The sequence below is a fragment of the Haemorhous mexicanus genome, chromosome 3 (genome assembly GCF_027477595.1).
Source record: "Haemorhous mexicanus isolate bHaeMex1 chromosome 3, bHaeMex1.pri, whole genome shotgun sequence".
Classification (NCBI taxonomy): domain Eukaryota; kingdom Metazoa; phylum Chordata; class Aves; order Passeriformes; family Fringillidae; genus Haemorhous; species Haemorhous mexicanus.
The window spans coordinates 12,880,170-12,895,017 of record NC_082343.1 but is presented as its reverse complement, the minus strand read 5'-3'; the positions used below and the strand labels follow the sequence as shown (position 1 = coordinate 12,895,017).

Genomic DNA, 14,848 nt, shown 5'->3' with positions numbered 1-14,848 from the left:
GCACTGGCAGCAGCACAGCTCCTTGCAGGGGCACATGCAGGGCACAAGTGTTCCCTGGCAATGAGCGCAGCCTCTCTGGGCTGCCACAAGGCCCTTCCTCCCACCAGAGAGTAGCCCAGCTCCCCGCTTACCTCTGTGTGAGGCTGATCCATGCTTGATCTTCACCTAATCCTCAGTCTGGAGTTGCTTCAGGCCCCCCATGCCATGACTAGGAAGGGCGATGGAGAGAGTGGGGCAGATGCACACCCTTCCTTAGTCTTTGGTCATTTTTGGCACAGCTAAAACTCCCATCCGGAGGTGTCCAACTCAGAACTTGGTCAGCTTTCTGGAGAACATGAAACCTTCACCAGCCCAAAAGGCTGGAGAGGTTTTCCTGCACGTGTGGAGGCTTGCTCTCAGCACACTTGATCAGCTGGGTGCCCATCACCTCGCAGAGGGCACAGGCAAGCTTGGTGACCACAGCGCAGACGTTGGCGCTTCGGACAGGCAGCGCCTTGTTCTCCAGGCAGGACCAGAGCACGGGCAGGGCGTAGCGCTGGACCACTTCAGGGCTCCTGGCATAAACCCATTCCACAAGATCTGCCGGGACAGAGACACAGCTCCTTACTCATCAACCTCAATGCAAACAAGGATCTACCTCTGGTTTTGCTTCTTGGAAGCCTCTCTGGCCAAGATCAGTGAAATAGCACACAGAGCCCCATGACCCAGAAATGGGCAAAGCAGCTGATCATCCTTGAAACAGCCACCAACCCCTCAGGACTAATTTCTCCAAACAGAGCCTTGTACCTCTGGCAGACTTGGTACCTTTACTAAATTATTTCACAATTTGTTTCTGCATGAACAATGAATAAAATGTCAAATTGCCTTTTATTTCCATTAAGAAATTGTCTAAACCCACACGGAAGATTTGGAAATGCATCCAATGCATCCTACAAAGGCAGTTGAGAAATTTCTAATAAAAGAGATGATTCCATTCTTGTAACTTTGATGTCAGGGGCCAAAAGTCTTATCTGACTCTTCCCCTTGCTCCATGGCCCACAGCAAAGGGCAGTATTAGAACACACTTCAAAACTCCAGCCCACCAGAGATGGGTGCTGCTTGATAGCTGGATGAGAAACAGCAGTGACGAGCTGGTGTCTTTGGCAGAGTGCTTTTGTGGCTTCCAACAAAGAGCTCTTTCAAACCTCCGGGTATCTTAGAGAATTACCCAGGCCCCATTGCCCTGACATTTGAGCATCTCCACATTTTAATGGCATTTCCCTTCCCAATGTTAATGGCATTTTTTCTTACAATGTGCACTGAAATAGGGGCACAGAGAGAGAAAAAGGCTACACAGGGGACTGAAATTTAGCCAGAACACAAGTGTTTTCTCACATTGTCTCTGGAATCTGCTCTCTGCTCACTTTCTGAACTGAACTGTATCAAACACAGACAAAAATTTACTACCAACAAGCTCCTTGCATGGCAGATTTGGCTGAGAGATCAACACCTGAAATGCTCAGGAGACCAGTCTTATTTTCTGATCAGGCAAAATGTTATGTAGTATCCATTTATTACTCTGTGGTGGAAGAGACTTCATTTTCTCTATGCTGTTAATCCATTAGCAGTCATCAACTTTGAAAGAGCTCCTGAAAGTACCCAAAACCAATTCTGCTAAGCAGGAAAAGGGTTCTGGTCCCCATTTTAAAATGGGACTTCATTTGAGTTTAAATGCAGTTAAAGACTTTGGTCACTACGGAACTTGAGAAGAGCCCCAGTGACAGCTCAGCCTCAGTGAGGGTTCTGCCCCCATCTCAGAGGCTGCACAGCTCTGCAGCAGCCAGGGAAAGCCTGCCAAATACACCTGCCTTGGCTATTGGGCAGGAGGGACAAGCTCAGCACCTCCTGATGTGGAGGAGCTACTCTGCTGTCTGTTCACAGGCATCCCCTGTAAATACTCCCTCAGAGACCTCTTGGCTTAGAAGGGGAGGCCATACCTGTGATACGCTCCGTGACCTCCAGCAGAGCTTGGCCACTCAGTTGGCTCCATTGGTGGCTGAGCTCTTTCATCATTGATACTTCATCTACAAGCGAAACACACATCTCTGCTCACTCTTCTGAGGACATAGGAGAAAGGAGAGTGGGGAGGAAAAGGGCAGGGGCAACCCCATTTTATACAATAAAGTCAATTTCTGCTGATTTTTGAATCCTTTTTTTCTTTCCTTCCAGCCTACTTGGCAGGGTTTAAAATTCCAAAAGAAAAGCTCTCCTTTCACATTTGTAAATCCAAAGCTGTCTGCTGTCCCAGGAGCGATGTTAAAACATTTCACATCAGGGACCTCAAGAGTTCAGTCACATGGAAGCAGTGAAAAGGTTTTGCATCCCAGAGCAAAAAGGGAAGAAGCCCATACTTGGGACACAGAAAGGCACTGACTCAGGCAGTTTGTGAGTTCACAGAGCAGCTGAGGTGGAGAAAGTGGAAACTGCCCCTGAAGACCTGCCTCTTCAACACTCCCTTTTTCAGGCATATTCCCCCAGTGCCTTGTGGAGCCTTCCAGGTGGCTGCTCTGCAGAAGCTCTGATGGGCCAGTGTCCCTTCATGCCAACAGCAAAGCTGTTCATTTGGGAAGTCAGACGGGGCCCAAGCAAACTCCAAAACCCCTTTGCCTCTGAATTGTAGCAAAGCTGTAGTCCAGGACTTGCTCTTCAGACCAGCAGCACAGAGCCCAGGGCTCCTGGGACTGTTGGGAAATGCTGCTGCACATTCCAGCCTGTTGGGGATGGTGCATAAGGACTGCACCTCCACAGCTTCTGGTGGGTGTCAGCTGGAGCGTTCCACAGACAACAACAGCTCCCAAGGCACTCAGCGCTCTCTTGTGTGGGAGAGACAGAGACACAGCTGAGGAGAGTCCGTGCCAGGGCTCAGCCTTACCCAAATGAGCAACAGATTTGTCCAGTGCATTCACAGCTGCAGCACGAACCCCGGGATCCTTTGAGTTCAGGTTCTTTGTTATCCCTTCCACCAAACGGACCATCACCGGGTTCAGGGCATCTTCCAGGAGTCCAATGATTTCTGCCAGCACCTCCAGCGCCTTCTGCTTCACTTTCTTGTGGGTGTCATTTATTCTCAGGACAAAATAATCAAAAATCTGTGAAGAGAACAAACAACATGAAAGCTGGATTAAAATGTCCTTGTTTCAAGAGGGCATGCAGAAATGAGCACTCAGCAATATAAAAGATGAAAGGGATCTTTCCGTCAGGTCAGCCCTTGCCTGCACAGTTTCACCATTTTCCTGTGGGCCACTCACTGGAATAGTTGCGCAACCTGATGCTGCTTGAAAGATTTTCTCCTGTTTTTAAGAATTTTGGTTGGGGACAGAAAAGTTCCTATGGTATTTCTCTCCACCTAGAAATCATTAAATCAATTCCATTTATTAATTCAGAAGACTACCTTTGCTTTCAAAGTATGGAAGCCGATATTTACCATGCCCATTTTTCCATACAGTTGCCTCAAGTACTGAGGGCAGTTATGATTTTGCCAAAACTGTGGTGGGAGGAGATATAACTTTTATTTTGTCTGTCTCAGAACCTGTGTCTGGAGATGGGCAGGCTCTGATCAACTCTTCCCGGATCCAGACCATTTCTCTAACTAACAGGTGGACTTCTGAAATGTAGTGTGCTCTACAGCTCTCATTGGAGCAGGTTCAGTCCCTTGACAGCCACATCATCAGGTACCATTTTCTGGAAAAAGGGAAAAAGCAGCCACTGGGAGGAGAAAGGATAGATCTGTCCTTAGCTGTTTTTCTCCTTTTCCAAAGAGAAAAAAAGGCCCCTCAAGAACGGTGAGCACTATTTTACCAAGAGGAACAGGGATGAGGATGGAAATGAGCAGCCAGAGTTGTGCCTGTGCAAGTCAAGATGGAGTTTACAGAAGTATCCTTTTAAAAACATTTCATTTAAACCAACTCAGCCTGATACTTCTCTTCCCCATGAAAACCTATTTGCTGTCTAGAGAATAACTGCCATGCTTTCAATGGCTGGATTCCCTTCACTTCACCCAACTGGGAGTAGGAGACAGCAGCAGTTACACCAGCAGAAAATTCTGCCATCATCTGATGAACAGCAGCAATAGGCACCTGCCAGACAAATACAGCTGGGCTGAAAGAACTTGTCCTGAAGCTTGGACCTGAATTAAATTTGTCTGGGTAAGAGGGACCAGCCTGTCCCAAACAGCCAGGATGTAGTGCCAAGACACACTGAATTAACTTTACTTCTACAGGCTTGGGAAAGGAGCTAAATGAAAGGAGCAATGAAGATACCCCACTTACTTGGACAATGTTACTGGAGATCAGCTGGGGGCTGGTTTTGCACAGATCTAGGAGGAGTGCCACTCCTTCCATCCGTGCCTGAAACCCCTTGGCTTCCAGGAGATGGTAAAGCTTCTGGAGTGATTCCCTTCCTTCCACAGCTGCAGGTGATGTGACCTGGGCTTTAGGATGGTGGAGGAGGCGTCCACCAGGGGCAGACTTCACCCTGGAAAACAAAACCAAATTAGGACCTTTGGCTGATAATACCTTCAGTTAATTGTGAGCCAAACATCTTGAGGAGCTTTCGTAATGATGTGATTTCAAGCTAGAAAATCATGAGGCTCTGAAGAACAACTTGGACCTCGTGACAATCATTATGGGAGACAATCTGCAAGTGACATTCTCATCACTGCTCACTCAGGAAAACCAAGGATGAGATGCATCTGATCTATCTTCAGATGCCTTCCAAGGCATGCTTTGTGGGGAAAGAGAGACACTACTTCCAAGTTTAAATGCCTGCTCATATGGGACGTGTGTGTCTTATAATAAGGAAACTCATCATTCTGGAGAAGTGTCTCTACACCAGGCATGACAATCTGGAAAAGCAGCTCAGATGCATCTGAACAGATGAACAGGGGCATAGCTGAAGGATCCAGAAAATCAGGAACAGAGATAGAAACAGAAGCCAGACATGCCAGAACTACACTCACATTTCATTTGCTTCCCTAGAGACTAGATGCACAGCTTAACAAACCCTCCGGGAATAATCCTCTTGGATCAACCTATCTCTTCCATGAGCACAGGAAGATGCTAGCCATGCTACTGAGGCATGTGGTCACTTTCCTGCCACTGCTGACCATGACAGAGCTAAATAAATTCCCTCTGTTATCAGAGGAGAACAGGTACAAGTAGCTCTGCCACTGGCATGAAGAGACAGCAAGGACCAAATTCCTCTCTTAAATGCTGATTGCAGCACAGGGGGAAATAAACCAAACATGCTGTCCAACAAGCAAACTCTATGAAGGACAGGAATAGCAAGACAAAAAGTCCACGTTGAGACACCTGTTGACCAAAGCTGCTCAGGAATTGCCTTGCTACTTACTATTCAAACTTTGTACTGTTTCAGGATAAGAAAACCATGAATCAGCCAGGCCAAACCACATGGATGGGAACTGCTTGTTTGGGGAATGGCATCTTGCTTCTAGACTGGGACTTCTCATTAAAACACCCATCTAAAAAGGACTCCACTTGGATGAAAAAAAACCCTGGTTGGATTGACTTGTCTCAAGTCAGGCAGCAGAGACTTAGCCCTCTCCTAGCCTCCACAACACTGCCACTACCACTGCACTGGATCGTCTGAGCTGCAACCAATGGGTGTCTCTTTGTCACCCAATTTTTGTGGAAAGCCCTGCAGAGAAGTTGTGTTCAACACAATGCAGAAGTTGACATTTTTAATCCTAGAGCATTTGTAGGGAAAGGAAACAATCTCTGGCACTGGTCATCTCCAGCAGAAAGATTTGCCTGAGGAAGAGGCATGTAAAGTTTGTCGTGTGCTTGGTCACATCTGACAAAAGTGCTCAGTACCATTTGCTAGAAGGCAATGTGGCCTGGGGCTTCTTTGAGCCATCGTTCCTCTCCTTCACCAGCTCCTTGACAGATGGGTGTTCATCCTTCTGGTTTTCCATCCCCTACAAAGACATAGAGAAACCTCATGAATCTTTAGAAAATAAAATAGGAAATTCCCTCTTTAAAACACAAGTTAGAACCAGGATCACTGCTACCAAGGCTTAGGGGAACATTTCCTAATTTACAACAAGAAAAAGACCAGAGATTCAGTGATGCCAACTCTGTGTTTTCAGTAGCCCAAGGCAGATTATGGGTGCGACCACACTGAGCAGCAGTCTAAATTCCCAAATTCATTAGTCTTGAGCATAAATGGGAATAATGCAAACTGACAGGCACTGAGTGGTCTTAAAGGAAGCAGCAGAAAAAATTGGACTCTTTGGAGGTTGGCCCATTATGCTGGAAGTTGATTTGGTTCAACGCTTACTCTCCCTGCTCCTGCACCAAGGCACACTCCCTTCTGTAGTGTAGATAAAAAGAATAAAATCCCCCCCAAACAAACACATGATTTCCCATTGAATGGTGCTGAATTCACTAAGCTTCTTCCAGCTCCACAGGGCTTTACAGCAGGGCAGTATTCCCAAAAGACAGACAGCAATCGTAGTAACTAGGATTGACTTGGACATCTTTTCTATGTTTGGAAATTTCCTTGGTACTGCTACTTCCAGTCTCTTTTGGAAAGACTCTGTTATGTTCAGAAGCACCATTCCCACTTAATTGCTTTACTCCGGGCAGAGTAGGGAGAGTGTGGTGGGGGCGTAAACTGAGTGTAAACCCATTTTCTCCTCTTTCCCTTTCTTCTTTGTGACCAATATTCAAAGTATTCAAAACCCCACTCTTCCCCTAATAATTGCAGTTCCTCTGTGGTCTGCAGATGAAGAGGCTGAGGATTAACAGCTCATTCCCAGAAGCAAAGTGATTCAGCAGAAGAGGAATGAGAGAAAGACACATTGGGTACGTTTGATCTCATTTTAGCAGGCACAATACTTGCACAAAGGATATATTCCTCCTGCCAAGCACTTACTTTCTTCTTAATTCTTGTCAGGATATCTTCCAGGTCATGTGGGGAAAGAGATTGTTCCAAAATCTTTTTAAATTTTTGATTATTCAGTAACATCTTCACCATCTCCTGTCCATAATGCCTAAGGAAGGAAAGAAGGAAAGAATAGAAAAGTGAACCAAGGAGGAGTGTTAACAGAAGAGGCTGATGCCTTAAACTCATCAGGTGCAATGCTTGCATGAGAAGGCACTACCTACTCAGCAAAGAGGGAGATTTACCTCACTTGACACTGCCCAGTGCTGCAGCTGAACACTAGAGGTAAGAGGAGAACGTGGGGCAAGAGAAAAATACCATTTCTCTCTGAAACTGGGGGTGTGCTTCTGTGGGATCAAAGGATCCCAGGGAACAAGCGAAACAAATCTGCTTTGTTGTCAGAGCCTATTAGCAGTGTCCTACGGCCATTGCACAGTAATTTACCTTTCTCACCTCATCCTTGCTTTTGTTTATTCTATACTATATGTATGCACAGGGACAGCTAGTTGCTCTGGTGTTCTTGGCAGCTATTAATGGGAATTTCATCATCAAAGTAAGGGGATTTTAGTGGTTTGGGGTGATTTTGCCACTAGGAAACCACAGTTTTCTTCAAGAAGAAATTTGGAGGTCACTGAGCCACAGAAAACAGCATTCTAGAAATCTGCAGAAGAGGTTTAGAAAGACTGAATATGTTGCCAAATACCTCTGAACTATTTCTAGGGAAGTCTTAAGTTAATGTGAACTAGATGTTTGGGATCCTTCAGTGATGAACATTAGCCAACATTTGGCTTTCTATTGCGCAACCTAAACTGTTGGACTGGCTAATCTGAGCACTCTTTTGATCTCAGTAAAGAATCCTTCAAGTCACAGCAAGGTGGCAATGCTCCTTCTTGCTGGCCAACCTCAGGTTACCCAGTACAGTCATTTCCCCAGGCAGCCCAGAGCAGTGGTCACAGCACCAAGCCTGACAGAGCTCAAGAAGCGTTTGGACAATGCTCTCAGGCACATGGAGTGACTCTTGGGCTGTCCTGCACACGGCCAGGAGCTGCACTTGATGACCTGCATGGGTCCCTTCCAACTCAGCATATTCCATGATCTGATGACCCTTATCCACACAGAGAGGTCCCTTATTATTTCCTTGAGTTTCCACTCTTTTGTGGTTTTGCCTTTATAGCCAAACACAAAACGGTTCTCCTGGTTTTGGAGGTGACATGAAGATCATTACCTGGTGTCCTTGTGACAGTCCTGAGCCAGTGTCCCTGCCACCTGTGCCAGCCTCTCAGCCCTGGGGGTGCCCGCGAGCTTGGTGACTCCCATCTTCTCCACCAAGGACAGGAGGAGTTCGGCCGCACACTTCCGCGCCTGGGTGTAGCGGCTCCTGGGAAGGAGAGAGCAAACCCTGGGGCACAGGGACAAGGAGCAGCAGCAGCACAGGCCTTGGCCAGAGCGTGCTCCCTGGCCTTGCTGGGGGAAGGAGCCTGGGTTCTCCCTGCAGCTTCAGACACCTGCAGAAGGTTCTGTCCTCAGATAAACACTAAGTTAGCATTGTACAGAAGGACTGCCTGCATGGAAGAGGGAAGAATTCAGTCTCCCTGCACTATCTGTTACTCCATTTCTTTCCCAAAATTTCATTGGAGAAAAATTAAAGTAATAGATCACATATGAATTATTTAGAGATCAGGGACAATTCATGCTGACCCATTAGAGGATACCCAGTACACAGAGCTGCAGCACCATGAGGCTCTTTCCACCCATTCATCCCCAAATCTGCAGACCTCTGGGAAAAAACAAATGCAGGGAAAACATGCTGTGGGGCATGAAGTTGCAGAATATCCAGCAATGCAGCCTGTTTCTTCTGTGAGCCTTGGCAAGGGATACATCTGAGTGTTTTACCCTATTGCAAAGCTGAGGAAAGGGTGCCAGTCAGTTTAGCCAGGTTGTCCTGTTCTAGAGACTGTCTCTTGGGGACTATCAGGCCCAGCACCAACACTTAGGGCAGCATTTGCTTCAGCTGTCCCATGGCACTCGACCTGTGAAGGTGCCTGGAAAGTGATTCATCATCTCAAGGCTAACATGAAACATCAGGTTGAATAGAACATAGAGCTCTAAGGCCAGGACACTCAAACAAGATTCCCTTTGGCAGGAGCTGCACCTGCTGTGCAGGCTGTGCCATACCCAGCACACTCTCCCCCATGTGCTCCACACCCCAGCAAGGACCCTCCTTATTTCTCAGGTTAATGGCATCATGAAGATATGTGGTTTTCCCCAGGGCCTCTGTGCTTAGCGCTGCAAAATATGCAACAGCACTCACAGCTGCAATTGCAATTGTCCCTCTTCCCACAAAAGCACAAGGCTCTATCCTTAGCCCTTGCAGGCACGTCCACTTCCCCTCCATTCACCACATCAAGGAAACTCTGACAGAGAACTCCAGGAAGCAGCAGGAAGCTGCATCAGAGGAGCTTTAGTTTGGATATCAGGAAAATGTTTTTCACCCAGAGGGTGCTTGGGCCCTGCAACAGGTTCCCCAGGGCAGTGGTCACAGCACCAAGCCTGACAGAGTTGAAGAAGCATTTGGACAACAATCTCAGGTATACGGTGTGTGACCCTTGGGCTGTTCTGTGCAAAGCCAAGAGCTGGAATTGATGGTCCTGATGGGCCCCTTCCAACTCCCCATATTCTACAGTTCTGTGATTCTGTGACCTAATGGGCTGCAGGAGGGCAGAAACAGGTGACAAGAGGAAAGCAATGAGGTTGATCAGAGAATTAAGTCACTGAATCCCCAGAAGATACAGGATACAGAACCCTTCCCTCCCAGCATTCCCATTCTCTCTCTCATCCCTTCCCTCACCCACACACTGGAAGGTGAAGAACATCACTAAAAGAAGAAGAAGAACTTACTTGACTCCCTTGTCCATGAGAACAGTCATTGCTCGTGCAGGAGTCATGTTCTCTACCATCATCCCCAGGCTCTGACAGGCTGCCTTCTGAATAAACTCTGGGGAGTTCTGCACCATGTGGAAAAGGACCACAGCAACCTCATCCGCCTCAGAGTCCATGTCCTTCTTCAAGATGGCAAAGAGCTCTCCCAGAGTGACAACTGCAGAGCAGGACACCTTGGACCGGAGGTTGGTCACCTGGGGAAGTCATGAGGAGAAACATAAGAATCACCTTGAAAAGAAAACCGGTTTCCTTAGACAAAACTCCCAGGAAATCACAGCATGTCCTGCTGTGTATAGAGGAACATAAAAGCACAGAAAGAGCAGAAGAGCCCAAGAAAGGCACTTACTCTGGCATCAATTTCTGGCCTCACACCTGCTTACTGCAGGCATAAAGAAAATGTTTCACTGAAGTGTTCTACTTAACCCTTCTATAATGTCAATTGCTTTGATTTTAGGCCCTTTGATTTGAAAAACAAAGAAGCAAAATAAAGTAAGGGATGCTTTCAAACCATAAAGGCACAAGTCATAAAAATAAAACAGTCAAGTGCTCCTGTTCAAAAAAGCAACTCCTGTACCTTAAGCACTCAGACAGGAAACAGAAAACACAGGCTCAGATCTACAGCCTCATTTGCAGTGTTCAATTACAGCTTGGGCAGAGATTGGGACTCTGCCATATAATGTCATTAGTGTCTCAGTTTCTGCCTTGTATTATAATGGCACCACACTCAGAGACAAGTGCCAGACACCTGACCTACCAGTAAATACAGCTGCATGTACACACAGATCCTACTGATAGCTGACAGACATTAGAAATAGAAGGTCTAAAACCAGAAATGAAGGCAGTGCCTGAGCACACATGGAGATGAACAAGCACATAGCTACTCTACAAGCCGTGTATGAAGTATGGGGGACAATTCAGAGCAATGTTCTCACCTCGCTGGTAACTGCCAAGCAAATCTCATGAAGTCTGGAAAGCAGGACTTCTGGATGGGACTCAGCCAGGCGTGGGATGTTGAAGAGTCCCTTCTCCTTCAGTTCCCTGAAAGGCAAGTACCAAAAGGATTGATTTTTCTCTCTACCCAAGAACTAGGCAGCACCCTCTGAAATGACCAGGCAGGCAGCTCAGTCAAACCATGGGAGGTGCTTTTCAAGGAGTATTTAATCAAATCACAGAACACATTGCCACAGGATGCTGTGGCTGTCAAAAGCATACACAAATCCATGAGGCAAAGAGAGGGCTTTCAGAGTCTTCATTTGTGTCCTTTCTGAAAATCTCTGGCACATGAAGTGCCTCTGTCACTGCTAGAAGCTGTGAGGCCGGGTCATGCTGCTGTTTCTTGTCACCTCCCTTTACCTGTCCTTGAGACACAGTCCCATTGGGCTGTTACTGGGGCATTTTCCTTCTTTGTCAGCCCCAGCAGGCAGTTCAGCACTGAGAGTCTGCCCTGTCACGCTGGAGCTGAGTTTCCACTCTACAGTCCAGATTTGTGTGTCACCCACTCCACTCCACCTCACACATTCCCCAAAACCACAGCAGGATGTCCCAGAAGATTCTACCCCTGGGCAAGAACTGTTGAAACTCTGGCTCTTCCCAGAACACTCCTTCCTAAAACAACCCCCACAACAGCAACATGTTATCTAGAAGGTGCAAACAACTCCATCTCTCAGCACGTGCTTTGTGCAGGCCCTCAGGCTCAGGAAGGTGTGTGAGGCATCAGGGCTGCAGCACAGGGCTGGTGACTGATCCCACGGGCACCCCCGAGTGTCATCAGGACCCCCCACACCTGCAGAAGCTCTCTGCACCTCACAGGGCACCAAAGAGATATGGGGAAGAGAAAGCAGAAGAGACAGGGCAAAGCAAAGGAGATGCATTGTGGCCAATTGTTCATGCTTATCCCTGTGAGAATGAAGCATCCATCAGTGAGTGGATGCAAACCCAGACATCAAAAAGACAACCAATATCAGCAACATTTGTAGGGTTATCACCTCTGGGCCTCCTTCTGTCTCTATAGAATTTTGGGACCCATTGTGAGTATTGACAAAACATCTCAGGCCTATATGAAGCAGTGAGAAGGAAAAGTTGAATTCCAAAAGTGCAAGATTACTCGAGGATTTTATTTCTTTTTCCTTCTCTTCTGCCACAAGCCCTTCAGGAGTAAAGGCAGGCTGAGGGACTTGAAAGCACAACTCAGTCCATTTCTCAGAAAGAGGAGCTCCCTGGAGCTGCTTCTGGGGCTCATATGCAGGAGTCCCTGCCATTGCTGTCAGCAGTGGGAGCAGAGAGGAATCTTACTGTCCCCCTGGGCCAGCGGCCCAAGGCACCCAAATCTCTACACTCAAAACTGCTGCCATCCTACCTCTGCCTTCAGCCAGCAAATCATCTCATCCCACAGCTTTCTCTCTTCCCTCAGCATTTCCTTTGCAGCTCCATGGAGCAGCAGGCAAAGGGAGGAAACAGCACAGACCTGCTGCAGCTGCAGCACTGCTGCAGAGCAAGGCCAAGAAAAGGCTGCTCTCCCATCTTGATGCTCTCCCTGCTCTGCAGTGGTTTCCCCAGTGCCCTTTGGCCCTCGGGGCTCTTGGCGCTCCGAGGCACGAGCAAGACACGCTTCTGAGCGACCTTAACGCTAAGAGGGACACCGAGGGAACGGGGCCTTCCTTACCAGTCGTCGCTGCCCAGCATGGAGAGTGCCTCCTGCAAGGACTGCGGTGGGTCTGAAAAGGCTCTGTCCTTCTGCCCGTGCCCACGGAGCGGCTCCTCTCGTCGCTTGGCCCCAGTGGCCGTCTGCGAGGTCACTGTAAGGAGAGGGTCGGCCGTGGGCGCTGCAGCCCCGGGCAAGGCACCCCGCCATGGCGCGGCCTGCAGCCCCATCTCCCAGCCAGGGTTCCGTGTGGCACATCCTGCCCCTGGCTCAGAGACTTCCCTGCTGGCTGGCTCCTGGGGCTCCTTGCTTGCTCCCAGCCTCCCCCAGCTGGGCACAGCTCCAGGCTGCACCTGACAATTGCCCCCACAGCGCCAGCTCCCAAGTGCCACAGGTGCCACAGCCAGCGGCAGGTTCCTGAGGCCGCAGAGCTCCCGCTCCCTGCCAGACAGTGCCGACAGCAGGACTGGCTGGCCCAGGAGGGAACCCCTCAGGGGCCTCTCTTCTCTCAGCGCCCTGATTTCCCCCAGCCCTGAGGACAGGGGCACTCTGCAGCTCCCTGAGGAAAGACCTGCAGCTGCCTCGCGACAGCACCAAGCCAAGCCTGAACAAGCCAGCCCTGCTGGGCCCAGCTCAGTCCCCACAGAGCACCGACCAGGGACCAGCCATACCTGACCCTTCACACCTGACCTCTGTTTCCATTGACTTCAAATATTCTAGACTATCCACTTTTGGGGGAACTCAAAAGTAGATTTGCTGTTCATTCTCAGGACAGGCTATGGACCCAAGATCCCAGCTGTGCTGGCTGAGGCAAGAGGCAGTTTGTGCTCCTTGTGCAAGGACAAACCCCAGCAGGAAAAAGCTGCCATGGAGCAGGCTTACCTGAGGAGCTGCGTGGGAAGCTGCCATCCCCCTGGAGGGTGGGTGTACTGGGCAGTAAGGGCACATTGTCCTGCTTCCTGAGGACCTTTTTCTTCATGGCACTACCAGGGTGTTTCTTCTGCACACTAGGAGCTGTGCCAGCGACAGGTGGTTGGCTAAAGGCTGCAGGGACAAAAGAGGAGCTTGTAAGTGGAGGCAGCTGGAGAGGGTGGCGATCGAAAGGGCCAGAAAACTTGCTGGAGCTGGGCAACATCTCTTTGTTATCCCAAAGAACTTTGAGTATAACAATGGCACGCTAACATGGGACAGTGATCACAGAATCAGAGAGTCCTAGAGAGTTTGGGTTGGAAGGCACCTCTAACCACCATCTAGTCCAACCCCTGTGAGCAGGGACACCTTCATCTAGATCAGGTTGCTCAGAGCCCCATGCAAACTGGCCTTGAACACCTTCAAGGATGGACCAGCAACAGCTTCTCTGGGCAAATCCTGCCCCCTTTTCACCCCCTTATTTAAAAATAATTCTCCCAATATCTAATCTAAATCTACCCTCTTCTAGCTTAAAACCAAACTGCAGTGTTGCTTCCCCTAAGAAACAAGAAAAACCCAGTATTGCTTTGCTTTTGTTCTCCTGTTCCAGAGGCAGGCAGGGGAAGTTCCCAAAGAAAGTGCAGACAGCCTTGCGTGATGCCCTCGGGCTGAGTGCTGCCTCCTAAGGGCCCTGCTGCTGCCCTCGGGCAGAGCTCACAGCCCTGCAGGCAGAGCCCCTCAGCCGGGATTCAGTCGGGAACGCTGCTTGCTCCTGGGGCTACAACAGAAGCCCTGGCTGGGGCTTCAGCACAGCGCCACAGCACCAGCTCCTCAGCAGGGAGCAGCAGGAGAAGGATCTCTGGTGTTTTCATCAGAAGGAGATGAATTTTGTTTCTTCCAGGTTGCACCCCGGTAGAAAAGCATTCTTTTGGCCTCACCTTCCCTGGAGGCTGCTTTCCATGAGAGAGTCTGAAACCCCAGTGCTCTTTGTAGGACAAAGTTTTCTACTTTGAAGGACTTTAGAGGTGAAGGTGGGAAGCTAATCTTCTGTTACTGACTCAGTGAGGCCATGAGCAAGACACTTCAGGCCTCTGTATTTTTCTTTGGGAAACAGAATTAAATCCTAATGCAAGCTTCCACTCAGATGCAAGCAGAACAGCCCCCCCAGTCTGATTGCAACATTGTGCAAAGGGCAAGCAAGTGGTCAAAAAGGACCACCACAAGTGTAGCCACCACTTACTTGCTTCAGCTGCATCCCTGGGCTCAACTGCCTTAGGAGGAAGCTGCAAGCATGATTCATTTTGTCTCCTCTTCATTGCTTTTTCCAAAAGCTCCATTTTCTTCCACTCTAAGTTCTTTTGAGCCAGCTTGCCCAATGTAGCACGGACCTAGGTGCAATGGAAATACAGCACAGAC

General features: G+C 48.7%; 1 protein-coding gene across 1 annotated transcript; it reads right to left on the bottom strand.

Moving 5' to 3' along the window:
- Positions 1–239: 239 nt before the first annotated feature.
- LOC132324363 (TOG array regulator of axonemal microtubules protein 2-like) lies at positions 240–13,502 on the bottom strand. Its single transcript, XM_059840411.1, has 11 exons — positions 13,406–13,502; positions 12,545–12,677; positions 10,815–10,920; positions 9,841–10,076; positions 8,168–8,320; positions 6,934–7,051; positions 5,871–5,974; positions 4,308–4,512; positions 2,912–3,128; positions 1,977–2,063; positions 240–579 (listed from the first exon to the last, which is right to left on the bottom strand). Exons 1-11 carry the CDS (start codon positions 13,500–13,502, stop codon positions 344–346), a joined length of 1,692 nt encoding a protein of 563 aa, XP_059696394.1. The 3' UTR covers positions 240–343.
- Between the last annotated feature and the right edge of the window lie 1,346 nt (positions 13,503–14,848).

What these genes read in the sequence shown, in the direction of transcription:
- LOC132324363 (XM_059840411.1), bottom strand. Translation starts at nt 13,502, where the DNA reads ATGAAGAAAAAGGTCCTCAGGAAGCAGGACAATGTGCCCTTACTGCCC. An exon ending in TGACAAGAATTAAGAAGAAA is followed by an intron (nt 5,975 to 6,933) that starts GTAAGTGCTTGG and finishes ATGTCTTTGTAG; the next exon opens with GGGATGGAAAACCAGAAGGA. An exon ending in CAAATCTGTTGCTCATTTGG is followed by an intron (nt 2,064 to 2,911) that starts GTAAGGCTGAGC and finishes TTTCGCTTGTAG; the next exon opens with ATGAAGTATCAATGATGAAA.